This window comes from Hippopotamus amphibius, chromosome 10 (genome assembly GCF_030028045.1).
Source record: "Hippopotamus amphibius kiboko isolate mHipAmp2 chromosome 10, mHipAmp2.hap2, whole genome shotgun sequence".
In the NCBI taxonomy this organism is placed as follows: domain Eukaryota; kingdom Metazoa; phylum Chordata; class Mammalia; order Artiodactyla; family Hippopotamidae; genus Hippopotamus; species Hippopotamus amphibius.
In genome coordinates, this window is record NC_080195.1 from 69,331,107 (window position 1) to 69,358,787 (window position 27,681).

General features: G+C 37.1%; 1 protein-coding gene across 18 annotated transcripts in view; it reads left to right on the forward strand.

The window, feature by feature from the left end:
* The window catches only part of ABI3BP (ABI family member 3 binding protein), a 262,791-nt gene that overhangs the window by 151,332 nt on the left and 83,778 nt on the right, over positions 1–27,681 (forward strand). For 9 of the 18 annotated variants that reach the window (XR_009047795.1, XM_057697718.1, XM_057697719.1 and 6 more), the window contains 22 exons: positions 460–534; positions 1,651–1,722; positions 2,509–2,583; positions 7,061–7,108; positions 7,761–7,841; positions 8,294–8,341; positions 9,606–9,680; positions 10,375–10,422; positions 11,919–11,978; positions 12,773–12,868; positions 14,219–14,251; positions 14,992–15,078; positions 16,444–16,503; positions 17,317–17,400; positions 18,586–18,645; positions 21,225–21,284; positions 22,113–22,196; positions 23,441–23,500; positions 24,271–24,354; positions 25,488–25,547; positions 26,329–26,418; positions 27,104–27,160. Coding sequence is in view for 17 of the 18 variants with exons in the window: in XM_057697718.1 (XP_057553701.1) it covers positions 460–534; positions 1,651–1,722; positions 2,509–2,583; positions 7,061–7,108; positions 7,761–7,841; positions 8,294–8,341; positions 9,606–9,680; positions 10,375–10,422; positions 11,919–11,978; positions 12,773–12,868; positions 14,219–14,251; positions 14,992–15,078; positions 16,444–16,503; positions 17,317–17,400; positions 18,586–18,645; positions 21,225–21,284; positions 22,113–22,196; positions 23,441–23,500; positions 24,271–24,354; positions 25,488–25,547; positions 26,329–26,418; positions 27,104–27,160 (1,497 nt within the window). In the remaining variant the exon portion in view is untranslated. The remainder of the gene's footprint in view (positions 1–459; positions 535–1,650; positions 1,723–2,508; positions 2,584–7,060; positions 7,109–7,760; positions 7,842–8,293; positions 8,342–9,605; positions 9,681–10,374; positions 10,423–11,918; positions 11,979–12,772; positions 12,869–14,218; positions 14,252–14,991; positions 15,079–16,443; positions 16,504–17,316; positions 17,401–18,585; positions 18,646–21,224; positions 21,285–22,112; positions 22,197–23,440; positions 23,501–24,270; positions 24,355–25,487; positions 25,548–26,328; positions 26,419–27,103; positions 27,161–27,681) is intronic. The other 9 variants (XM_057697720.1, XM_057697734.1, XM_057697721.1 and 6 more) reach the window with 8 other exon arrangements.

The window sequence follows — 27,681 nt, forward strand, 5'->3', positions numbered from 1 at the left end:
AGATAAGTAAAAGAGTAAAACAACCTATATTCTATAATAGAAACGTACTAAAATAATAAAGTTCATTAACTCCTGGGGAGGTTAGTAGTGAGCTGGTGAATTGAAGAAGTTCTGAACTTTCCATTCTGTAAATCCCAACACGTATGCTTCTTCCATGCTGTTCAGTAAATCATCTTTTGAGTTCTTATCCGTACCTTGTGTTCCTAAATCCCTCAAGGATTCCCCCATGCCAGTACGTTTAACTGAACAATGTACCTTCAATTCTCATATAGGCATTTGGCTCAATCAACACTTACTTATTGAGCACCTACTGTGTATAAAACACAGTGCTGGGCATTCTAGAGATATAAAGTAATAAAAAGCAGTTCTTGTCCTCAAGAAGTTTATAAGTTTACAGTTACAAGCTGATTGACCCCTGGGAAATATCATTTATCAAAGCTGTATTAAATCTTCTTTCAGCTCCCCTGCAAACTACATCTGTCCCTTCTACACCTAAACGACGCCTCAGGCCCAAAAAGCCAAGAACTAAACCTGGTAAATAACTGTCTCTTGAACCTTTCAGGATATTCAAGTCCAAATAGATAATGTCCATCTACTTATTATAAAAAGAAATGATTCTGTAGATTAATGATTCTCTATAAAATTTGGAATTAACTGAGAATGAATAACTAATGCAAAATAACAAATAGCAAACATTTTCAATGTTTTTATTGAAAATTATGTAAATGCTGTTCTTTTTTTTCTGAGAGTTTCTCTTTTTTAATCAAAGTAATACATAAAGTTTTTTTTAAGTACTACGAGGCCTAGATTTAACTAGAGGAGTCCACTACCCTACCCTTTTCTACCCTTGAGACCCATTCTCCAATTCTTTAACATGTTTCTCTTGTATTTACTTCCACATTTCTAAGTAATATATGTATGCTGCTATTGTTAGATCAGTTTTGGTGAATGATGTTCTTGCATGCGAATTTTGGTATAAATGTAGAAACAGGTCCTACTGTCACCGTGATATATAGAGTAATTTATTCTCCTGGCATGCATCTGTGTTTAAGTGTTTATTAGGCTGATAGTTCCTGTTTTTGTTGCCTTCTGTGTTTTCAGTTTTGCACTAGGGTGATGGCTGAGAGGACATGTCTCTGGCTTTCCAATTGCTTATAATCTTAAAAAAAAAAAACACATCACAAACAATGATAGCTACGTAAGATTATATCACCTGCTTGTGAGACTATAATACTTGTGTAGAAGCTCAGACAAAGAAAGTTAAGAGGTGAGGATGTAATTCTCAGAATATGTGCAGGGTTTAGACAGAGGAAGAGGGGAGAACAACATACATCTATTATGGCATAGAGTCTGAGGCAGAGGTAGCTCATCAGCCTGGAGGTAATATTTTGCATTATTGAAAAGTACACTCAGAATCATGCTCAACAAACCGGGCTTTGATTATTCCATTGCTGGTTCCAATTTTTTTGAAGCCTATACTATTATGACTGAATTTTAAAATTCTTTCCCCAAACTTTTACTCACTGGATACTTTGTAAACACAGACTAAATATGACAGGATTTTAAAAGGGTCATTCAGCTCCTCTTTGGAGGATTTTTTTTTATTGTCTCTAGAATATTTTAATTTTTTTTTTTCCTTTCCATCGCCAGAAAGAACCACAAGTCCTGGAACAATTACATCTAAAATTTCTAAAAGCCCTGAACCTACACGGACAACACTGGGTAACGATATGTCCTTAGGAAATGTGTTACTTCATTTCACCATGAGAAAGTCCAATATGCCAGCTTTTATGTAATGTCTCAATCGCTGTTCTCATTGGATCATTTCAGCAGTACTAAATATCTCATAGAACATATCAGCTCCGTGACTTTCATGGTGTTGGATAGCTGACCCTGTGGCTGGTTGATGTGAACTCAGCATTTAGACATAATCCTGTACCCTGGAAAGCCGTGAAACCACTGATGCTTTCTCATCTTCTACGCAATCATTGTTTTTAAAGTTGCATCTTATACACAGTTCTCCATTTTTTTGAATAAGGCCCTCAAGTTCAACTTCATACTTCATTTGGAAAAACAGCTTTCTGTTATGATGTTAGTAAAATTTCTTCATGCCACAGATCATAGCATTATACCTATCAGTAAATATGAATTTTAAAACATTTCTCTTCTCTGGTGCTTAAAGACTTAGATGTGGCTGAGGAATGTGAAATAAGGTACAAAATAATTACACTGATTTTGGTTTTTTTAATCATGGGTTAAAATCACTGTCTGTGTAGTTATGATACCTAGTGGCAATGCTATTTCTCTTGAAATGCTTTTTCAAAAAGATGAAAATGTATTATTGTGTTTTCATTGAATGCTGCTCTGTGAAATATTTTAATGGAGTATTTCCAAAATCATCGAAGATTATGGGTTTATAGTACTTGAGGTATAGGTTTTCCTTTTGTGGTTTTAGACGCTGAAATGCCTATTCGATTTGTTGATTATTTTGTTTCTTTATTTTTCCAGCTCCCAGTAAAACACAATTTATTTCTTTGAAACCTAAAATCCCTCTCAGTCCAGAAGTGCCACACACCAAACCTGGTAATTACCCTGAGCTTTATTTTGATATTCCAAAAGGAGGGTTGGAAAGTTGTTTAATGCCACTCTTCAGAGCAAGAACTTCTGATGTGCATTTTGGTATTTGATATATCTTTCATGAAAAGAGTGAAAGTGTGATGAAATGATGTCATTATATCCAGCTTCTCTGATATTATCATAGCATCTCTCTGAGCTGTGTGGTGTTTCCTTATGTTCATGACTATCACAGAGAGAGCACAGAATTAGAGTGATGGGAAAGATTGAGGACTCCCTTGTCTAGGACTGTGAAATAGTTTCCAATGCCAAAGTTGACTGGAATTCAGATCACACTAAACAATAGCCTTTCAGCTGAAAAGTGGAAAAGTCTTTCCATCCCCTAAGAGCTTTGCCTTGTTTGGGACCTTCTCAATTCTCAGGCTGCATGACTAGCAAGGGTTGTATTTTCCCAATGTTCTATGACTTGTTTCTAAATTGGGGCTGATTTCTGAACACCGACTTCTGTTTGCTTCTCAGGAGACATTAATGGTGTTCTGCCGGAAAAAAAGAAGGCTTTTTTTTTTTTTTTCCAGGAAGGGGTATTCTGTATATGTAATTAAAAACAGAGACAATTCCCTGCGTAAGGATTGCAGGATATGTTAAATGATCAAATCTTTGTTTTTTCTATCTATCCGGAATCTATACAACAGTCTGAAATGTTGATTTATGAGATTGTATATGGGGAACTTTGTCACAACTCATTATTTTCATCAAAATTTTAACCCCTTAGCTCTGGGAAGAATATATTTCTCACTGTGATATGGATTTTTCATTAATGTGTATTTACAAAGTAGAATTATTAAAGCAAGAGGTTTTCTGCTTAAGTGGACATGATCTGTTTTGCACACAGACATGGGTAAGGAAGAAAAGTGTAACTGCTCGGAAAGAGAATCCTCATGACTCCTTTTAAAGAGGTAGTGAGGTCAATAAAAGTAGAAGAAGAAGAAAAAAAAAAGAGGCAGTGAGATTTCCATGTGTTGTAGGTGTCAGAGGGAAGGGAATTAGGGATTAGGCAAAGGGCGTATAGCTGATGCCGTGACCAGCGGTGAGGTCTCCATGTCAGAGAAATGGAATGAAGTATTCTAACTCAGAGAGGTTATTACGAGAAAGAAGCATAGCTAATAAAACTCAAGAGCCTCAGCAGTTTAAATCAAAGAACTCTGTCAGCTGAGAGGTTCCATGTACATTTATTTAAAAAGTATGCCCGGAAGACTTTAGAATAAGGCAGTAACTATTATATTTAAGCTGTATTTTGAATAGGGGCCTGTTACCAAGCAGACTGAGAAATGTTACTCTATGTTTAGGTCACCAACTTTAAATAAATGTTTCTCCAATCTAATTATTTCTGTCATTATGAGATAAAATTTGAAAAGATCAAAAAATGTCTCCAAATATTGATTACCATTTACTCATGTTATATTATTAATTTTAGTGGTTTCTGTAAAAGAAGGTTTCTGAGAGGAAATTCATTAATACAAATTAGGGCGGTAGAGTGTGTTCTTATCACTCTAAGGTATTTGAGCAAAGAGATTTCTTAATGTGACATTTCCTTTTAAAATGTGGGAAATTATTTGGAAGCTAATGAGTTGACATTCCTTTGATTTGTACCTTCTAGTCACCTAAGAATATCCACACCTTTCCCCTAACAGCAAGTATCACCACTTCTGAATCTGTGCCTAAACTTAAGCCAACTCAAGTTGACTTTGCGTGGTCTGAGGCAACACAGAGTAATGAGTGGTTCTCTATAAACCATTGTTTGGGTTTTAGCTTTTTAAAATATATTTAGTTTATGTCAGCCACCATTATAGCTCTGCTAACAATTTCTTTTCTAGTCAAGGTTCAGGAGAGCAACTAAACCACGAAAAGCTTTTTGATTTGAGTCATTCGTTGCCTTTCTGAGCCCTCACACACTCCTTTTTTCCGTTTCACTTTCCACACAGGCTGCTTTTCCTTTGGTTTTCCTTTGTGGTTAAGCTAACGAGTAAAAACCCACATTGGTTTTGGCTGGTTTTATAAGCAGAATTCAGCGCTTTCGTGAAAATCTCAGCCATCTACCGTGTCCCAACTTGTCTGCCCCATCCAATAAGAATGGTTTCCTTCGTAGTTAACCACTAAGATTATAATGACATTTGGCTCTTCGAGCGTTTAACAATGTGGAACAAAGGGAGAGACCTCCAGTTACAGGTGTTTGTTGTATGCATTTCTCTGACACGGTGGACGGAATAGTAAAGTATACTCATTTCTAGCCACAAATCCATGAGCGAGTTTTAGTTTTCTCTGTTTCGTGCTGAGGTGAGTGGTGTGTTTACCCCCTTGCCCCCCGACACACATGTTTTACTTTGCTTAGTGTACTTCTATCTGCTACATGACTACAGCTTTGCCATTCATCTGTTATAGTCTGTTTCTGACAAGTTCTTGAGAAATCAGAATTCTTTTTTTTGGCCACAGACATTCTAATGGATGATGCTACATTTCAGTAACACCTTGTGCTATAATGCCTTGCTTTCAGAATAAATGAAGATTCTCTATTTAAATTATTTATTATTATATTTTCTTTTTTAGTTGCTAAAGAGTCACTGCTTGCTTCCCCAAACTTTCCATACCACCTAGTCCAGAAATATCAGTGATAACTCGTGGTAAATGTAATATAAAAGTATATATAAGTGCAAAATGATTTAAGTTCTGTTATGCTGGTCAGTAGGTGCCGTATTAATTTCTTTCCGCAAGAAAAAAAAAGTCAAAGAATCTTCGCTTTGTTTTCTATTTCAAGAACGGACTCCCTTTTTCATTTTCTTCTTGAAAGAAAATAATTCTTTTGTTCTATAGAATAGGAACCTATTGCATGATCTTCTTTTAAAAAACCCAAATAGACTTTGTAACCAAACTATATTCAGCATGAAATATAATTTACTTACTGCCGATCTAAACGGCATTGGAGAATTCATCTGTCAGAATATTTAGATAATGTTACTGTTCAATTTATTCAGCATTTCATGAATAAATTGAATAACAATATTACTGAAACTACTTTCTGACTTCCATTGGTTTGCTGATTTAAATGGAATACATTTCATGTGTAAATCAATTAGCCCACCAGCAGCAGATACTAGTAAGTGTGGGGAACACCACATGAACACCTGTAGCCCTTTTTAGACCGTAAGTTCAATTCCTATTTTTTGTAAAAGAATATCAGATCCAATCAGGCTGAAAATCATCCAGAACTCACAGAGCTCAGACACGGTTACAGGTCTGATGGGTCTGTTGCCTCTTCCCATTTCCTTGGGTGAACCTGACTGTCCTGCATGAAAATAAAATGGCAGGCAAACAACCTCTGAGAGGCTACACGGACCTCCCTTTAACGTGACATCTCATTAGGCACTAGGAGCAGTAGTGGGGAAAATAGCTAAAAATGAACGACAGAAATTAGAATCCTCGATTCTTTCTTCTGTTGTGGTTTGTGAAGAGGCTGTGGGGTGACTGAGCTTTATTTTGTGAGCCAATAGGACCTGATGGTTCACCAGTGAGAAAACACTTGTTATGGTAAATGACCCTTAATTTCTACCTTAGACGATGCTGGCAGCATCCCCATTGATAAAACTTGCTTTTATTGTAGCCCCGGAACCTGAGACTCTACCACCATCATGGCCACCAATAGGTGATGAAGCTTCCATTAGGCAGTGAAAAGAAATTCTCTCTCTTTCACACCCCCTGGGTTCAACTTCGTCCCTAGCTTTGGCTTTTTAAAAAGTCATTTCTTCGCTGTCCGTCAGATCTTTCTTTCAGCCATTTTCACCAGAAGATAAACTCTCTGCCTGTGCTTGATTAAGTGGAAGCTCTGAGACAGCCGTGAAAGCCATCCTGAATTTGATGTGTCTTTCCTTGTCCCTCCTCATACTTGAGGACCATGTCCCGGGCTTGTTTATTTCCTATAGAGGACCATGGCTTCCCTAGGACATATTTGTGCTTTCACTTTTGGAAGTGGATTTCTCACTTTCAAAACTCTGACATTTGCAAATTTTCTTGAAAAACATTATTGTCTTTCCAGATCTAAATATTCTGGTGTGTCACTAGGAAATTCATTAAATGAGAGAAATAGAAAAAGTCACTCCAATCTTTACAGCTTCTTTTTCTTCAAGAGAGCAAAAAACTGTGTTCTGCTGGTGCCATCTTAGCCAAATACCCATATTTTCCTTCATAACATAAGCTGTTGGTTACTTTATTGCATTCATATCTTCCAAATGAGAATCATGCTTTTTTTTTTTTTTCCATTTCTCTTTCCAAACTTAACTGACCAGCTACATTTTTGTTCATTTTGTCTAAAAGCACAGGGAATTTATTTATGTTTGTTCAACTTAGTACTTAAATATTAACCATTTTTCATATTTTAATAAAGTTCATCATTTTCCCTTTGATTCTGATTCCTTCTTGATCATTTTTCATGCAGTCTTAGAACCTGGAACACTGGCAACTAAACCTTCAACAACAACATTAGGTAATGCAGTGAGTGACCTACCTTTGATTCCTCTTTTCCTGACAGCTGGCATCTTTATTAACGGGCTCACATCCATGGATTTGTTCATTAATGTCCATTTGCATGTGTGTGTTCTCTGTTCTTTTGGAGAAAAATTTTAGATCCTATAGTTGAAAAACTATATCTCGTTCTTAAAAAGTTGCTTTCTCTGAAATAATTTCTGAATTCAAAGCCTTTTTACACATGTTACTGATTTGTAGATTTTTAAATGCTAAGTGAAAAATGTTTCCTTTTGAATCTTAGGCCAAATAAATTTTGGTGTTTATCCCTAGTGTCTTCTGAAAGTAACTTTTCTAGTGTTCTTGTTGAACATATACCTTCAAAAATTGTATGAGACTGTTTACTCCAAGCTGTACAAAGTTCTGAGTTTTCCAACTCAAAGTGGAAGAATAGAGAGATCTCTTGAACAGTTACTTATAAATATTTGGCAAAACAAACCTCCATTTTCAAAACCTCACTTAACTAGGTAAATAATAATAGAAAGTCGCAAAATAGAAGGATATATATCTGCAATAAATCAGAGGGCTTAAATGTGCTTCTAAGATACATGCAGTATTGATGGTCAGTTTGTAGGCCACTGTTCATGTATTAACAGCTGATTTTCTTTCTTTAGCTCCACCAAAGACCAAACGACCAGGTCGTCGCCCCCGCCCTAAAACTACACCTAGTCCAGATGTGCCCAAGTTCAAACCTGGTAAATGTGATGTCCAGGGTTCCAATTAACACAGAGAGTGGAATATGGTAGTTTCTGATATAGTAGTTACCTACCACCTAAATAGCTGGGCTTTAGGAACCAGTGTAGTTGATTTTTATATTTAAGCATCTATACTTTCTGTATTCACGTTTTATGAATACGTTTATGTTTTTATTTGGAGTTAAGTATACACAGCGGTAAGCTGGGCCACTAAGTGAATCATTGAAGTAGGGCACTGTAAAAATCTTACACGAGATGTGTATTCATGGCAGATGAGATGTAGGAAAGCAATAGGGAGAAGAGGGGCAAATGGGAAAAATAAAAAGGAAGAATACATTTTTAAAAAGCATACAGTTTAAGTAAAGATGGAAGGATCTTGGTAGGGTGATGTTTCCTTCCTCAAGATGCTGCTGCTTGACATAATTAGTATTTTTGGTTTTTTGCCTCCATAGCTCTGGAACCTGCTACGGTACCACCGGAGCCCTTGGTGCCCACAATCGGTAATTCTGCTCTCCTCCAATTGCTTTCCCCGGTTGTCACTTTTGCTTTTCCTGCTTTCCACCCAGGCATGACTGTAGTTCCACACACGGCGTCACAGTTTTGTTCCATGCATTCCCTCACCTTTCCTATCTGGGTGTGAAGAGCCTGAAGATAGGAGACCTCTAGAAGAATTCCGTGTGCTTACTCAGGGAAGGTCTGTGGTTTTGAACACAACTTCCTGGTTTTCCACAAACCCTCTATTCTCTGTCACATGTGTCCTTGTGTTGAGAAAACCATCTGCTCTTCCTCAGGGACCTCCGTGCTCATCCTGGACTTGACAAATGGCAACATTTTGTTCCAGTGTCGTGATTTCCATTTCATTGCTTTACTTGTTCAACTTGTAAGACTTTCTCCTTTTTAAAAAGCTGCATGAAACAATGGCTTCTTCGGCTTTTCTGTTTCTTTGAAGAATTTTTTTTTAGTATGTTTTGATAACCAAACGTGCACACACTGTTCTTGGTCTAGGATCCAAAATAAAAATAGTATGGTCTTTGTAACTTGAGAATATTAAAAATCTCAGTCTGGTTTTATTGTTTTCAGTCTTAATGCTATTTGATTACAATTATCTCATTATAATGTCTCAGCATTTACAGTAAATCTGTCACTGGTTTACTTTAGAAAATTCTGAAAATAAATAGCCATGTAACATTGTGTATAATTTCAAGTATTTATGGATTATTTTCCTGGTTTCCTACTAAGCAAGTTTCAAATTTCTACCTTACTGTTTTTATACTGGAAAAAAAAAAAAAACCCTATCCATTAAGAAACAGAACGATTATACTTATTTAAAAAATTATGCACACAGAAAAAAGTGTTATTATAGTTCTTAGTTTTGCTGAATGGTACATTTTGAACAATTCCTAAAGATTTTTTTCTTTCAGAAACATCAGTAGGCATGGACACATTTCCCACCCCAGAAATTAATTTTGTTGTATGTTCACTGAATTTATATAGTATCTTTGCTTGAGCATATTTGTCCTTAATTATGACAGTTATGGCTGTGACCATTAAGCTAATTTTTAATACCTTTTTCTTTGGTGTCAAAACCATCCAAAAGACCTAAAACTACATGTAGACCAGATGCACCTCAAATCCAGCCTGGTAATGACTACTTTCAATGCCTTGATGTATAACTAGGAAAACAATGTATAAGTGTGTAAATAACGCTAATCTTCGCCTTCACAGCTCTGCTATGACACTAATTATAGCACCTTTTTTCTTCAGATTCAAAACCACCAAAGCAATTACTTCCTAAACCCAAAACCACAGCAAAACCAGATACGCCACCACCTAAATCCGGTAAACATAGTTTCCAGTGCTTGGGCTTAAGAAACTTTCTCTTTGGGAATGTTGCTGAAAATGCTTACAATGTGTCATATTATAAAGCATAGAAACCCAAATACTATTATTTTTTGTTCACTATCTTCTCAAAGTAGCCACACTGATGTTTGTATGTTAAATAAACAAATCAATGTTTCTGAAATTAGTAAATTTTACTTCTGATTGTCTGACAGAATCCATTCTCTTAAAGCATTTTTAGGCTTTCTTTTCTCAATTCAGGTTTGTAATGAATAGAAGCCTGGTTTTTCTGTGTCTGAAACATTTTTGAAAGTGATTTTAGCAGCCATCACAAGAGAGGCTGATCCTGTGTTCTTCTTTTATAAGCACGTGGAGATTGGCTTTCTCTAAAATACCATATTGGCATTTTAAATGGTACCTATTAACTAAGTGATTGTCTACCAAACAAGAGGATATTACATAACAGTTCTGAAAATTCAGTTTTTCAATTGAAGTTGTCTCCTAAGATTCCAATTAGTATACAATTCTAAGTTACTAAGAGAGCATCTCTTATAGTAAGTCTATCAAGAAGGCAATTTATATCAACTTAGGATAAAGCAAATTCTGTATCCTGTGAATTAAGCATCAGTGAACACCTAGAAGTCTCGCCTTCCTTACTTGGGTTACTTCTGTCTGTTTATTTTCTATGGTGCAGTCTTTGAGCCTGTCACTTTTGAGCCCGAAGCATCCTCCACAGCCATAGGTAATGATGAATGTCTTCCCTTTTGGTCAGTGTTTCTCTGAACTTGCCCCTCTCATCTCTGTCACTATCTGTAGTCTCTTGCGTAAACACTTGTCATTCATCCTCATTTTCATTCATTCCCAAAAAATTGTTTACTATTTTCAACAGGGACCTTTTTAATATCAGTAGGCATTCTTCCATCTGCTGCTCAGTTTATAACTCCTGAATGTTGTTTGCTCTTTGATCACCTTCACAGATAGTCAAATTGCTTGTAGCACTTGATGTTGTCAAGAGTCACAGATGCTCTCTCCATCCATCCTTAAAACCAAGACATTTTTGAAATCTCTGCTTTTATGTGTGTCTAATTTATGATGTGGGAGAGGAGCATTGAAAAAGCTGGTTGACACTTGAGAAAATACATGATTGTCTCTTTCTTGCAAAAGTCCTTTCTTCCTTGATTCAATACTCTTCAAATGTAACTGGATCTTTCTGTTGATAAATTCATCATGTGGTATTGAATTCCAAACAAAATAAGGATTTTCCTTTTTTGTTTGAAGGCAATCAGCTTTGAATATTGTTTTGTCCTGTGGTCCTCACTTGCCATCTCTTTTGGATGCCATCTTTTCCCTTAGTTCAGAACATGTTCCCAGATGTGGCTTAATCAATTCCATAGTATATTATCTTGGACAGTCAGCAAAAGGCAATCTCTATATAAAGGCTTACAGAGTTTTTGGTGATAAGATATTTTAATGTTACATTTAATCTTTTGGACTTAATGAAAAACAGAGACTAATTTAAAACCAAGGAATCATAAATCTTAATTTTGTATCGATGCATAATTCAGTCATTTCAGAATATTATAGAATTATAGGAATCCTGTTTATTCAGACCAAAAAAATTGAATTATTACTTTTCAGACTTTTTTCTTAATCATCTCTGTTCCTCACTTGAATAGTTATCTCCCAAGTATCCATTTGAAACAAATGAATAAATAAGGACAAATTGTAAGGAAGAGTATCACCTTTATTGTGGAGAAAAGGCACAAGCTTATCTTTTGTGTAACTGTCGCAAATCTCTGGTAAACAGGCTGATTAAGAACATTTTTTAAAATTCTCACCACTACCACCATTTCGCAAAAAATATTAATAATGGTCATGAAAATCTTTTAAGTACTAACAGAAGTTTTCATAATAATTTTTTGGAGTAATTTAAAATACATATCAGACAATAAGAAATTTTTTTGGAGCCAAGTTTCCAATATAGCTGCAATCAGATAATTAAACACCAAAGCCCCAATTTTCATTGGCCTCACAGACATGCAAAGTACAAGGGGTATGGCTATTTTGTGAGATAAATGGGTACCAGAGTACAGTTATTACAGAACAAATACTGTTTTTCCAGAGTTCATAAATGCTTTTTAAACATTACAGGATTAAAAGGATTCACTTTCAAGATAATTTTCTTTCTCTTCCTATGTTTCTTAAGTCACCATTGTTTATTGTATTGCTTTTGGTCAGTTCCTGACACAGACATTGAACCTGTAACTCTGAGAACTGAGGCTCCTTGGACCACAGTAGGTAATGAGCTTTTATGTTTTCAAGCAAGAGCGTTTTCTGCTCATTGTCCAGCCTCTTCTATTACTATCTTGGTCAAAGAGTTTTTTCTAGGTTTTTTTCATTATCCTCTTTGTCACTCAACTATAGTCTTCATTTTGAATGTTTTGAAGGTGTTTGAAATAAGTCACTTGGTTAGAATATAAGCCTATGCGAAGCTAGTGCAGAGTATCTAGCACCCATATTATGCAGCTTTATTAACGCTTTGCAGAGCCTGTGGTTCTGCTGAATTCCAAACACAGAAGTCTCTGCCCTATAAACATCAGGTTATAATTCTGTGGCCATTGACAGAAAGTTGTTCTAAGATATGCCAGGCATTTTTATTGTCCGCCAATGATTTTAAGAAATGAGATGTGTTTAGTCTAATAATGTTTAATAGGATATATGTCTAAACCAAGTAATTTCTAAGTATAATCTCCCCAAAGCAGGTGAGCCTGGGTCCCTCTCTAATGTGGTGTGGACATGCTGTGCTTCTGACTTCCCTTGGATCAGGGTCCTCTTTGAAAATCTGACACCAGCAATAGTACTAAAGTTTTCAGATAAGTAAAATAATGTTACATGTTCTTTCTCAAAAGAACTGTCAGCAGACACCCCCACAATTTTTTTTCTGCATGTAGATGACAAAGAAAATTCCAAACCAGAGAGACAAATTTCTCAAGACTCAGGAAAACCTAGCAAAATGTTAGAAAACCTAGAGCCGTGTATAATCCTTTCTTCCTGGTGTCATAAGACAACATTAACCAGTGTCCTTTCTTCAGCTCCAAAAACATCACAAAGAACAAGAACACGTCATCCACGTCCACGTCCCAAACATAAAACCACGCCGAGCCCAGAGACACCTCAGGCCAAACTAGGTAAATACGTGGTTCCTAGTGCCTGTGGAACCCTGGTAGCTGTGATGCTGTGGTGGGAGTGTAACTTGCCGCCTAGTAACCCTGTGATCCTTCAGGATGGACACCCAAGTTACAAGTGTTCTAGTCAATACGTGTGACTTCCTCTCACTGCTTAGTATCTTCTTGGTACCTTGTATTTCATTTGCTTCTCTCACCACTTGATTACATTTTCTCTTTGATTCTGGCTCAGCAAAAAACTTATCTAGTTCATTATCCAGCCTATTTAGTTCAATTAGTCTCACATTTGATGAAATGCCACATTAACATGTGAGGAATTGTTTAGAAATAACAAAGGACTTGGCTTCATTGAGGGAGGAAGCTGCTCTTGTGTGAAACTGTTCATAAATGGATAGAAAGAAAAATGGGCAAAAGCAACATATCTATTGAGTTTTATCAACTGTTAGACACATGGTTAATTCTTAGAGAAGTGAAAGAACCATGGGCTGTTAAGCATAAAGTGGACCTTGAAGTGCGCATGGTTTGTAGATTTGTTGGAGGGATGACCAGGAATAACATAAACAGAAGTAAGAAGGTGCCGTATGTGTGGGTGACAGCAGAAGGATAGGACTCAGAAGTGGAGCTTGATTGTGAGAAAGGAGAAAGGCAATGTTTGCTTGGCTGGTGTTCAGAAATTGTGGTCAGCAGTGCTGCTTTTAGGTGGGTCCGTGTAGAGGACCTTGAGTGCTTGACTTCAGTGATTGGATTTGAGCCCCTTGGCTACAGCATACTCTCCTATCCTCCCTGGGTTGGCCCTTTTCTGTCCTGATAACAGAGAGATGCACTGACAAGTTTTGCAGACTGAATGACCCTTTGTATCTTGCTCTTTTATATGTCTTTGTTTGGACAGAGGTCTTGGTCTTTTCCAAAAGTGGACTCTCAACAAAAAAGAGTGTTGTCTATTTTGGTTATTCGTTACCAAAATCTGCTTAAATATATCAACAATTGCATCTATCATGACACGTGTAATTGTTTTCTAATATGTAGTGTTTTAAATTATACTTTCACATTCTTTTTTCAAAATTGTTAACCATGATGTTGTTAGATGCCTAAAGATTTTCCTAAGCAGAGTTTTCTATTATATTATCAGATAATATAAAGAGCAATACTGTAGGTAACCATGTGGAGATAATAAGGATATAACCATTTCATAATATCATGTATCTTTGTACCCTTACCTTGGAACTTTAAACATTTTGCTTTGTGATAGTAGAACAATACCACCCTGGTAAAGTTCATTTTCAAGAGAGTTTGGTAACTTTTCTTATGTGTTTAACAATTTTTTAAATTGCTTTTGGTCATTTCTTGCTACAGACTTTGAACCTATTACTTCTGGGACATCTTTAGGTAATGATCCTTTACATCGTTCAGCAAGTGCTTTCTTTACGCATTGTCAGACTTATCTATGGTGCTGTAGAGACAATGATATCATAATTTGTTGTCTTTCTATTGCTGTATTCATCTTAAAATATAAAAAGCTTTCTTTCTAACATTAATGTGTATAGACTTTAATTCAAGACAGCTTGTAATTGCATCATGTCAATCTGAGTCTCTGTTTAAACAGTACTGTTTGTTAGAGCTGGGGTCCAAATGTGATTCACCATATATTCTTTATGTTTCTTTAAGCATCTTACTTTCTATATTTCAAGTTCTACGTAACATTTTTTTTACTTTATTGATGTTTCATCTAATTTTTTGTAGTTATTTTAGTAAATTACCAAGTGAAAAAATTGTCCAAACTTAGTTGTTTTAAGTTATAAGTGAATAGTACAGGATGGTTTGAACTTCTCTCATACTGTCACAATTTAGTGTGTTTTCTCATAAGGGACACTTTCAAGAAAATGATAGTCCCTCATCTTCATTTCTTAAACATAATTATAATGTAATTTTTAATCTCTAGAGAATTCTCAATTATGAAAGAAAGGCTGTTAGTATATTAAAGGAGAAAATTTCAAACCAAAGTAACAAAGTTGTCTCTACTCAAAGAAACTGGCAAGTCTTCGAAAGCTTAGAGCCCTGTTATATCAACCTATTCAGGGTTAATGGAGCCGTCAGCACTATATTAATCCTAAATTTTCTTCCTTCAGCTCCAACAACAACAACAAAGAGACCCCGTCGTCCTCGTCCCAAACCTAAAACCACACCCCATCCAGAAGTACCTCAGACCAAATTGGGTAAATACGTAGTTTCTGGTTTAAGGAATCCAAGCATTCTACCCCAGTTGGGACTGTGAATCCTGTGCACATAATTGGTACCTGCCTTATATATCTCTTAAGAGTAAAAGCTACTCTTATTATTAATCCTTTCTGTAGACCCATAACCATATAGCAGTTGTGAGATACATCAGAGGTAGGAATTATATTTTTTTTTCAATTGCGATATAGTTGCTTTACAATGTTGTGCCAGTTTCTGCTGTACAACAAAGTGAATCAGCTGTATTTATACATATATCCCCTTCCTCTTGGACCTCCCACTCCTCCCCCACCATCCCATCCATCTAAGTCATCACAAAGCACTGAGCTGAGCTCCCTGTGCTATATAGCAGGTTCCCATTAGCTATCTGTTTTACACATGGTAGTGTATAAATGTCAATCCCAATTTCCCAATTCATCCCACCCCACCCCCGTGTCCACACATCCATTCTCTACATCTCTATTTGTGCCCTGAAAATAGGTTCATCTGTACCATTTTTCTAGATTCCACAGATATACGCTAATATACAATATTTGATTTTCTCTTTCTGACTTACTTCACTGTGTATTGTTCATTTCCCGATCATTTTGTGTTATAGTTGTAAATAAAAACTATTCCTGCATAAATAGGGTAAAAAATAACATAAGGCAGCCTGTTTATACAAAGGTAAAATAATTTCTCAAATGGTACAAATGTTATATGTTAGAAGTGTAGTAAATACTTGGAGCAAGAAAAGATCCAAGATAATTAGAAAAAAATCAGTACAGAATTTGGACGAGTGGAGGCTTGAGGGAACATAGGCTGATAAACAGGAAATGTGCTGAATGAAGCTGGTGTCTCAGATGGAGGATGACTTATTGATACACTCATGTTGAATGGGCTCACAGGATGAACTAAAGTGGACTAGGATGTCTATTCAAGGGCTTAAGTTTGATCCAGTGGGCTTCAGTAATCCTTACTTTTGCACTAGGCCATGCTTTTTCTGTTCTTAGAGCTGAAGATGCCTAGTTTAATATGATACCACAAACTGAGAGGTTGTTCCTCATCTTATTATATTTAAATGCCACTGTTTTCACTAAGGGCTTAGTCTTTTACCAAGTATAGTCTCTGCTTCTTTTTGGCTATCTGTTCTATATGTGGTGGACAAGACCCTAGGGTGACCCGCTACTCCACACGCCCTCCACCCCTCATGTCCCACCCTGTGGTTCCTGGCTCTTGGGGTTAAAGCTTTTGTGTAATCTGTCCTTTCCCCTTTGAAGCATTATTGTTACTGTTAAGATGAATTTTCTGACATTCCATGTATTTACAAAAAATCTTTTGATTTTTTTTTTATTACTTTTGATCAGTTCCTGCCACAATCCTTGAACCAGTTTTTCTTAGGACCGAGGCTCCAGGGACGACAATAGGTAATGACCCAGTATGTCCATCAGCATCTGCTTCTGCTCATTTCAGACCCATTTCATCACCATCATAACCACAGCTTCTCCTGCTTCACAAGACTGTGTCATCCTCTGCTGTCAGTCAATTACTTCTTAATATATTGAAGAGTATTAAAACAACTCATTTGCTATTAAGAGAATCAAGTATGAACTTAGTATACATATCTGCGAGACAATACATTTGAATTTGCGGCATGTCATCCCCTTGTAACCTTTTAATCACATTCTGTGTTACTGAGTTTCAAACACAATCAGTGGGGGTTGGGGGTGGGGGTGTTTGTTCTTGATCCAGACTGAGCACAGTGGCACAGCTATTATGGTGTGACATAATTCCTATGCAGATCTAAATTCCTGCAGTTTTACTGTGGGCATGATTTTGTTTATATTTTGCCATTTTAGATAATGATACGGTCTTTTTTCAGTAAGGAGAGAAATAGAAAATATGCCCAAGGCTAGTAAAATGAAATTATAAACACCATTATTAGTATAGAGTCACCCTACCTTTTCCCCACCATTGCCATAATTCAGTAGGTTTGGGGAACTTTTTTCATTCAGAAATCCCTTTGGAGAATCTCCTGGATAGATCAGTTCATGTTTCTGTGTGATTTTTTTTTTCACAGTAATATAAGTGATAAAAAGAGGCGATCATCAAAATAGGGACAAATATTTCAAACTCAAAAGGAAAATTTCCTGAAATTCAAGAAATTATAACAATTATAATCCTATCCATAGCTTCTGGAACTAAAAACATTCTATTAACCTGAAGTTTTCTTCCTTTAGCTCCCAAAGTGCCTCAACGAACTCGTCGTCCACGTCCCAAATCTAAAACCACACCGAGTCCTGAAGCACCTCATACTGAACCGGGTAAATGTGTGGATCCTGGCTGAGGAATCCTGGAGCCCACCCCCGTGGGGTCTAGAGAAAGTGAAGGGGCAAGTCAGGGTCAGCAGCTGCTTTCACTCCAAAGTAGGCCACCGGAGCACAGGGGGACAGGTCCTAGGTGATAGCCGAATTCCTTCCTTTTCGTGAATTAGAGTCTTCTCTCTAAATGTCTGTTTCACTGGCTTATCATTCAACTCTATTGATCCTTTATGTATTGACTACGTGTAGTGGACTGCAACAGCTGTGGAACAACCATATATTTGGGCAAATTGGAGATTATTTCTTGGTAACTATTAAAGTTGTGTATGTCATAGTACCGATCTAGGGCAGGAATTGGCAGCTATTTTCTATAAAGGGCAAGATAGTAAATTTTGGAGCTTCATGGCCCCAGTAATCTCTGATGCATATTTCACTTTTCTTCCTTTTTTTTTTAAACGACTATTTAAAAATGGAAATGGGCTGTACGAAAACAAGTCGTGGGCAAGATTTGGCCTGTGGGCCATAGTTTGTCAACCCCTGATTTAAAGAAACAATCAGGGTGGGCCAGAATAGTTAGGAAGGACTTGAGCACTGAAATCATTATAGATTCGGATGGCTAGGGGATGGGAGGTGAAGTTCAGAAAGATAGAACCTGTGTGGAGGCCAGTGAGAGGAAACAGAGGTTTCTCTGACTGATGAAGGCCGTCAGGCTTCTAAGTGCCGATTGGAACATTTTATTGAAGCTGCTGTGGCTAAATGGGCTCATAGGACCGCCTGAGAAGGAACTTTTACTGCTGGACTTAGGAGTTTGGGTTTCATGTAAGAATCATCGGTATCCACACATGGTAGTCTTTCCCTGGGCTTGGGACAGAGGCTGCAGCTGAACCACAGACGGAATGGCTGCCCTTCATCCTGCTCACTTAAGTACCCCAGTTGTGCAAAGGTTGTGGTCTCTTTTCAAAGATGAGTTTTTAGCAAGATGGGTAGGGTCTACTTTGATACATTACTTAGACTAGGATCATCACAGAATGAGAAACTTCAGGGGCACTTCTCAGGGACAGTTATCTGAGTACAAAGAATCCCCCCTGAGTGATAAATTGGTACCCCAGTGCAGATACACCATATCCCTCTGAGATTGTATAAATGTTTAACACGTCATTATTTTTTCTTGTTACTATTTTTGATCAGTTCCTGCTACAGTCCTTGAACCAGTCACACCTATAAAAGAGGCTCCAGGGACAGCATCCGGTAATGCTACTTTCTGACCTTCAGCAAGCACTTTTTCTGCTCACTGGCAAATTTCTGCCCATTCCCCTCTGTTGCCATTTAGTTACATTCTTTATCTTGTGCGTTAAACCTGCATAAAACAAGTTCTTTTTCTAAAGAGAGTCATGCCTGGATCTAGTTTGGGATATCTTCCTGCCCTGGTAACTTATTTAAAAAATTTTTCTTGGCAGTTGATGTTTTTAGCTCTACCAGAGTTCTCCGTTAAGGTAAATTTCATGTCTGTATACACATACCTAATCCTGATCTATGCTAACCAGGCTGTGATAGGGAAGTTTCTTTATATATCCTTTGTACACCTGCCTTCTTTATCTGCCTTGTTATTTCGTTGTTTTGTTAATATTTGGGTAATATGTTTTTAATGAATTGTCTAACAGATAATGTGATCAAGGCTAATAAGTTTAAATAGTAAGCCCCATCCTTAAGGTGAATCTGACTTCCCCTTACTCTCTACCATAGTTTAGAAATGATTTTTAACATTTTTAATGCAGTCAGGGGACTCTAGGGGACCAATCTTGACTCTCTAATAACTTCATTTTATGTGTCAACTTTGTCCACAATGTATCTTCAATAACAAAGGAAGATACAGCAGCATAGTAGGGCCAAACTTTTCACACTAGGAAGATACATTTCCTGAAACTGAAGAAAATCTATCAAGCATTGGAAAACTTAAAAATTTTTTTAAAAACCTATAATCTGCAGAAACATAAGCTTTAAAGTAACTGAAGTTTATCTTTTTCTACTTCCAAAAACATCTCAACGGACATGTCCTTCACAATACAAACTTAAAACCGCTCCAAGTTCAGATACAACAGAGATTATACCAGACACAAGCAGGGTCCTTGGCTCAAGGAGCCTGGCAGCCTGTCACTGGTTGAAAATGGAAACCTATATGCCCCCTAGTGAGGCAACCATGAAGAGGCCTTGCACCTTCAGAACTGGCAAGGAGTCCACGTTTGGAAGAGACATAATCTTCTTTCCCGTTCTGGATAGTAAGAGATGTGTTATGTTTCTCAGGCTAGTTGAGCACAAACATTTTTCCTGTCTGACAATCCTAGAGAATGAATATAGGCAGAGCGTTTTTGCAAATTCAAGATTTTTCTTCGGTACACAAACATGAAGTGTACACTCATTATAGCGGGTCTTTTTTCATAGGCAATAAAAATTCTATTTTTAACTCACATATAATCCAAAATGGGTGCTTTTGATCTATAGTTCTTCCCTAGTTGGTGATGGAGGGACCCCAAATTCTTCCATTTCATACCTCTGTAGTAGGTCTTAAAGAAGTGAAAAATCAACATAGGCTTCAGTAGAACAGAGAAGGACTTGGGGCCTTGATGTCACATCAGAATTTGCACAGGTGAAGAGGTGAGAGTGAGCAAAGATGAAGAAATAGGATATATGTAGAAGCAACCAGAGGGGCAGAGATCCTGCTGCTTCTAAGTGCCAGGCAAAACATTTTTGTTGGCGATGATGCATTTGAATGGCACCAGGGGAAGTTGAAGAAGACTAGGATTGTTCTTTGTGAGCATCAGGAATCTCTTTTCCATACTTGGATCGTTTTCCCTGTACTCAGAGTGGACAGGTGTTTTACTGGATGCCACAGGCTGAGAGACTGCCCCTTACCTAGTCTTCTTGTTTGGACAGAAGTCATAGATCTTTCCAAAGCTGAGTTCTCAACAAGATTATCAGAGCCATTTTTGGCTATCTGTGTAATGGCTTGGTTATTTAGGAACTTTTTCTGCAACGGTAATTTGATAAACATGGTAGATATTTTCTTTATTCAGCATCCACAGAAGTAAAGGTTAGTTTTTCACGTGCTTTTTGAGGGTTGTTAGAAACATATTTAAGTAAATGCCTAAGAATGTTCTAAAGTCTACCATAGCAGACTCAGATAATCAAGCACGGACTACAGGAACTGTTTCTGTCTTGTGGTGCTAAACTGAGACCAAACGTAATGACTATTTCATGAGATGAAGAAGTCCCTAACTACAGTTTGGCCAAATCTGAGCACAACAATTGATTTCCCTTTCTATTAGTCTGCTGGGGCTGCCATAACAAAATACCACAGACTGGGTGGCTTAAACAACAGAAATCTTTTTCTCACAGCTCTGAAGGCTGGAAAGATCAAGGTATCAGCAGGTGTAATATGTCCTGAGGTCTCTCTCCTTGGCTTGCAGATGGCTAACATCTTACTGTGTCCTCACATGGCCTTCTCTTTGTGTGGGAGCATCCCTATGTCTCTCCCTCTTCTTTATAAGAACAGTAGTCCTATTGGCTTACAGCCCTATCCTTATGACCTCATTTAACCTTAACTGTATCTTTAACGGCCCTAACTCCAAACACAGTCACATTGAGAGTTAGGACTTCAACATATGAATTTTGAGGAGACACGATTCAGTCCGTAACACCTTTTATTCAGAAATTCTAAAAAAAGTATTCTAGAGGCAATGTACACTGACAAGATTCATTTTGACATGAATGTTGTAACTCTTTATACACTTAAAAAAAAAACAACCAACCTCTTTTGTTTATTACTTCAGTTCCTGTTACAGACCTTGAACTTGTTACTTTTACAACTGAGACTTCTGGAACCACATTAGGTAATGACCCTGTGCCACTCACCAAGTGCTTTTGCTGCCTTGTACAGTCCATTCAGTCTCCATCCCCATCACATGGCTTTTCCTCTTTCACAAGACGACCACCATCATCCTCCACTGCCCATTCAATCACTTCCTTCATCTGAAGAGCACTGAAGGCTTTTAAAAACAAGGTTCCTGTTGTTTTTACGAGAGCAGGCATGAGCTTAGTTCAAAACGTTTACCTGCCACGTGGCACATTTGAAGTTGTCACGTTGCCTTGTGCTTCATTGAACAGTGTTCTGTGTTAAAGCTGAGTTTAAAACAAATTGCGATCTATTTCCTTTTTAGGCTTATCAGCAATAATAGCTACTCTTAAGCTCCTTTGCACATCTAAGTTTCTAGATTTTTAAAAAACTATTTGCATGGTATGTTTGTTTCTTTGTTGGTGTTTTAAGTAATGACTGTGTTTTATTACTAATTTGACAAATAAGAAATAACCCAAATCTGAAATTTTAAATTATAAGCCTTTTTCTTAGTGTGACCCTAACTTCCCCTCCCCTTGCACCAGAATTGAGTCCTCCTCCTCATTTTTCCCCAGTGAGTAAGTTCTATGAGTATCTGATTACAAGTGCTAATTTTCATGCCTTGAATGAATAATTTGACTGTATACATGAATTTGCCTCTAAAGTACCCTCAACCATAAAAAGAAGATGCTTTGGCATAAAAGGAGTAAAAAAATTTAAACTACATATCATGGAACTTTAAAAACTCCAATAGATTTTGGAAAAACCTCTCCTTAGTACCTAGAGCCATACAATGTAGAATAACATAAGGCTTTTCTTTCTTTAGCTACCAAAGCATCACAAAGACCTCGTCGTCCACGTCCCAGACCTAAAACCACACCGAGCCCTCAAGTACCTCAGACCAAACCGGGTAAATGTGTGATTTGCTGGTTTAAGGGTGAGCCCTAGTAGCCTGTCCCAGTGAGGACCCAAAACAGTGCCAAGCTCTTACTCTATCTAAGCATGAAGTCATGAGGCATCATCAGTGATGTCTCCTCTACCAGGTGTCAAGGAGAACATGACTGGGTGAGATTCAGTTGGTGCCAGATTCTTTCTATGTGAGAGTCTTGACATACATTTGGTATATTTTTCACTATAAAATTCCAGTTGTATTTCTTTAGCAAAGCCAATATATTCCATTCAAGTAAATAAACAAATTGTAAGTACCTTGCAAATTCCTGGACCAATATTGGCAACTGTAGGTGATACGCCAGCTGTAGGAGACCTATTTCTAAAACAGTAAAGTTGAGCATATGTTTGCATGATACAAAGGAAAAGATCAAGGTGGACTGGACTTGGACCTTGGACCTTGGGCTTTGGGCCCACTACAGGACTTAAATGCAAGGAGGGAAATGTGAACCAAGGCGGAAGAACCAGAAGTGTGGTGGTTGGGGGTGGGAGGGAAGCTAGAGCAGACTGACCTACTTCTAGATGGTCAAAACATGGCTGTTGATGATGCTGCATTTGGATGGATCCATCCAGTCATTTGAAAGAGGATTTTGAAGACCTAATTCAGGAGCTTAGATTTGATAGGGAGACATCAACAGTCTGATCTCCACTTTTTCTGGGTTTAGGCCAGAGAGATGCTCTACTGAGTATTACAGATTGAGTAACCATCTTTACCCTGCTCTTTTGTATGTCATGGTTTGAACAGAAATCTCAGACTCTTTCCATAGAGAAGCTGTTGGCAAGACCAACACCATCCACTTCAATGATTAATTTTTATATCTATTTCAAACTTATAAACTGTCTTTTGTATCCATGTTTACTTAAACACAATAAGTGCTCATTTTCAGCTTCCATAGAAGTACAATTGACCAGATTTTTTTAAAGGCAATTTATTTTCTCAGGGTATATAAGGTAAATGCCTGAAAATATTTTCCAGTGCTGGGTTTCCCATATCAGTTACACTCCATTAAAACCTAGGAGAATTTCATGTTGACTCAAGATAGTTCCATATATTCAAAGAACAATCTTTTATTCTTTCTCTGTTATTTCTTTTTCTTTGTTTCTATAGAAGGCATGATATACAAGCAAGTTTTGTTGGAATGTGAATGTTCTAACTTTTCATATATTTTTAAGTCTCTTTGGTTTAATGTATTATTTTTTGGTCAGTTCCTGCTACAGTCCTTGAACCTGTCACTCTTAGACCAGAGGCCCCTGGAACAACATTAGGTAATGATACACTGTGTTTTCAACAAGCCTTATCCTGCTAATTGTCAGACCCAGAGTTTCATCTTGTTCTACGTGACAATAGTTTTATTCTTCGTGGCCATTCATCTACATTCTTCTTAAAATTATGAAAACTCTTAAATTACCTGTTGTTTTTAATAGAACTAGTCGTGTGTGAACACACTTTAGGACATTTATTTGCCATGTAAGCTGTTTGAAATTGTGTCACTCTGTGTTTATTCCAGTGGTGCTTGTGGTAAAACTGGTTTTCCATCACATCCAGATCTGCCTTTTACAAAGGCAGATAAAGTCATCAACAGCTCTTATAGGGCCAAAAGGATCCATTCATTGCACATCTACATTTCTACCATTTTTCTGTTTGCATAGTATTTTGCTGCTTTGTTTCTGTTTAGGTAATAATATGTTCTTATTTTAATAGTTATATGGAACATGTACCAAAGATTGGAAGATTAAATTACAGACCTCAGATTCAAGATGACCGTCCTTCATCATCCATTAAAATTTAGCGACAGTTCTTAACCTTTTTGTTGCTCAACCAAGCTGCTTTATGAGACTTTGATTATAATTGCTAATCTTTATTTCTTATATTAAAAAGTGATTTTTGTCTTCAAAGAATCTTCTATGATAAAAGAAGGTATAAAAGGAGTTATGTATGTGACAAAAATCTGAAACTGAAAAGGCAAATATCTAACAAAATATAGAAAATCTGATGTGATGTAGTTGTGTAATAACCCAAGAATTTTTTCCTTTAGCTTCTAAAACATCACAACAGACAATTCGTCCACATCCCAGACCAAAAACCACACCAAGTCCTGAAGCACCTGAATCCAAACCAGGTAAACTTGTGTTCCTGGTTTAGAGTCCCAGCAAGCTAACCCAGCAAGGCGTCAAGTAATCCTAATTGTTGGGAGTAACCAATACACACCAGGAAAGTAAAGATACAACTTGTATTAAATTGCATTTCCCACTGTGGAGATGGCAAGAAGAGCACAGTAGGGGGAGATCTGTGGGCCAGCTGAATGCCTCTTGCTTCCTCTCCAAAATCTCTATCACTGTGCATTTTATTAACTTCCATTTATCTATTGAAAATAAAGCTTCTTTAGAAAAGTTAGGCATATTCAGTTCAAATTGACAAACACTAAGTGTCTTCAGTACCCTCCAAGTTGTATAATTCCAAAGGTGCTAATATATCAGATGTGGGAGACATGTTTTAGTCCTCAAACCTGCAAGACAGTTAAGAACAAAAGCCTTTCCTTTGTAATTAAAAGATGGCATTAGACAGCATCTATGCAAATACAAGATTGATATTTGGGTGCTACCAACAAGATGTGCTAGGTACATAAATATTTGGAGCAGGGAAAGATAAGTTTAAAAAGAATGGAACCTTGAAGTCATCATAGTACACAGATGAGTAGAAAGATGGAAAGGAATAAAATCAGAAAGAATGGATACAAGTAGAGACCAACCAAGCGAGAAAGTCTAACTGTAATACTAGTATAAAGGAAGTCTGACTTCAAGGTGGTAGTCAAAGCTTTTCTAGATCTTGATTGGTCCATTGGATTTTTAGGCATTGAGGAAGCAGCTGAGATTTAATCAAGTATATATCAGCATGCTCTTCTTTGCTCACGAAGCCATGCTCTTTCTTTGCTTAGTATGGAGGGATGCCCAATTTGATTCATCGTGCTGAGGCCTCAGCCTCTTTCCAAAGATAAGTTCTTAGCAGTACCCACACATCCCACTTTGGCTTATTAGAATCAGATAATCAAATGGGGAGGAATAAGAAAACAGGTACCTGACTTAGGTATGGCCAATTTTTAGGAAATCAACTGTTTACTCTTCTAGTTTAAGCTTTTAAAAGTTGCTGTGTAGTTCTAGAAACTATATTCTACTAGTAAGATTCTTTTTGAAGTAAATGTTTTGAGTTTTATTTTAAACAATCACTTGGTTTATTTTTAATACTTTTGGTCAGTTCCTACTGCAGACTTTGAACCTGTTACGTTCAGAACTGAGGTTTGGGTGACAACACAAGGTAATAACACGTTGTGATCTTCTTTAAGTGCTTTTTCTTCTCATTGTCACTCATTCCATCAACATCATAGCTATAGGTTCTTTTGCTTCATAAAGCTACATCATCATCCTCTGTCGTCACTCCAAAATATCCTTCGTCCCAAAAGTATTGAAGACTCTGACTCTTAAAACAAGTTATCCCTTGTTTTTAAGAGAGCCATGCATGAACCTAATTCAGGTCAACTGTTACACATGTAACCATCTGAAATTGTATTTGTCCTCTTGTATGTTTTTTAACCAATGTTTTGTTAAAGCTGAATTTAAAAATGCAATTCTCTGGACTCTAACGCCTATTATGGTGTTGGGGGCTTCTTTGTGGATCTAAAGTTCTACTGTTTTTTTTTAACTGTCTATGTGATACCTGTTCGTTAACTGACATTTCAGTTAATGACATGCTCTTATTTTAGTAAACTGTCAAAGAGTTTGTACCTAGCTACTACCACTACCATAATATTTTAGCAGTGATTCTTATCCTTTTTATTCAAAGAAGAGTTCTATGAATGATTCTTCACTTCTTGAATGAATAACTTATTTTTATATGACTCATTCCCAAGGAGCTTTCACTTGTTAAAAAAAATACTGTTATAATAAGGGTGAAAGCTTCAAATTAAGAAGTTAAAAAGATACATTTCCTAAAATATGAGGAAATCTATTAAGTTTTAGGAAACCTAGAGCCACATGTCATGCTACCCGTAGCTTCTGAACTACAGATTTCACAGTAACTGAAGGTTTTCTTTCTTCAGCTCCTAAAACATCAAAACGGACCCGTCGTCCACGTCTCAAACCTAAAACCATACCAACTCCTGAGGCACCTCGAACCAAACCGGGTAAATGTAGGTTTCTCGTTAAAAAGGACTGAGTCCTTGCAGTTCTTGGGAGTCTGGGGTTGATGCTAGTCGTAGGAGTGATAGTCCATTTGAGCTCCATGTAGGTAAAGGCACAAAATTACCTGCTGCTGCTTCCTGCCTGTTGAGTTAGCAAAGGAAAACATGGTGGGGGAGACTTGTGCGGCAGCTGAATTCCCTGTGCTTTCTGCATAAGGATCTACTCTTTTACTACGTATTTTATTTATGTTTTCTTATTCCATTCCATTCTTCTCTTAAAGACAAAATGTCTTAAATAGAGCCAAGCATTTTTATTTCAAGAAACAAAACATGAGGTGCCTTCCATCTCCCCACAGCCCATCATCGACAGCTGTGAGGATATCGCAGAAGCCAGCGGCTTGTTTTTACTTCTCAGTCTGTAGTAGAGTCAAATTCAGAACCCGCCTCAATGTGAAACATTAAAATATTGAACCAAGGCAGTTATGTCTGTGCAAACTGAGCTGGTTTTTTGTTTGTTTGTCTGCAGAGGTTATAAACATCTCTGAGCTGAAAGAGAGAAAAGTCTGTGAAAGGAATAAGGAGTTGGAAAGAGGTTGGGTCTTAAAATCATGGGGATAAACAGAGACAGAAAGGAAGGTGTAGAGATTTAATTTGCTGAATTTTCACAAGTGTTTATTTCCTTGCTTTTGACTAGTTCCTACCACAGATCTTGAACCTGGTACTCTTAGAACTGAAGCTCCAGAGATCGTGGGTAATGAGAATGCGTGTCCTTCAAATAGTGCTGTTCCCGCTCATTGACATAGCATTGCAGCCACAGGTTCTCCTGTATCTTAAAACCATTTCTAACCCCTCTGTTGTCATTCCATTACAGTCTTTATCCTGCCATTATGCTAAGCTCTATGTCAAGTCTGTTGAATTTAAGAGAGCTGTGTGTATACTACATACTTTCAGGATGTCAAACTGCCGTGTAACTACCCAATGTTGTGTCATGTGATCGTGTACATTTGTTTAAACAGCATTGGCTATTTTAAGCTTCCTTTCAAACATGAATTTCTATCTATCCCTTATTTTTTATCCCTTGGTTTTTCCTTAATTGTGGAAATACCATGTTCTTTTGATTGTGTAACTTTTTATTGAATTAGGCTGTGTGATTATATTGGTGGGTCTGTTGTTTCAAGGACTGATGTTTTTAGTTAATGCTCACATTTTTGAATGTGCCTAAGTCTTGAAAGTTTAATTGATGGGCTTCTGTGATAGAGTAGGCTGACTCTT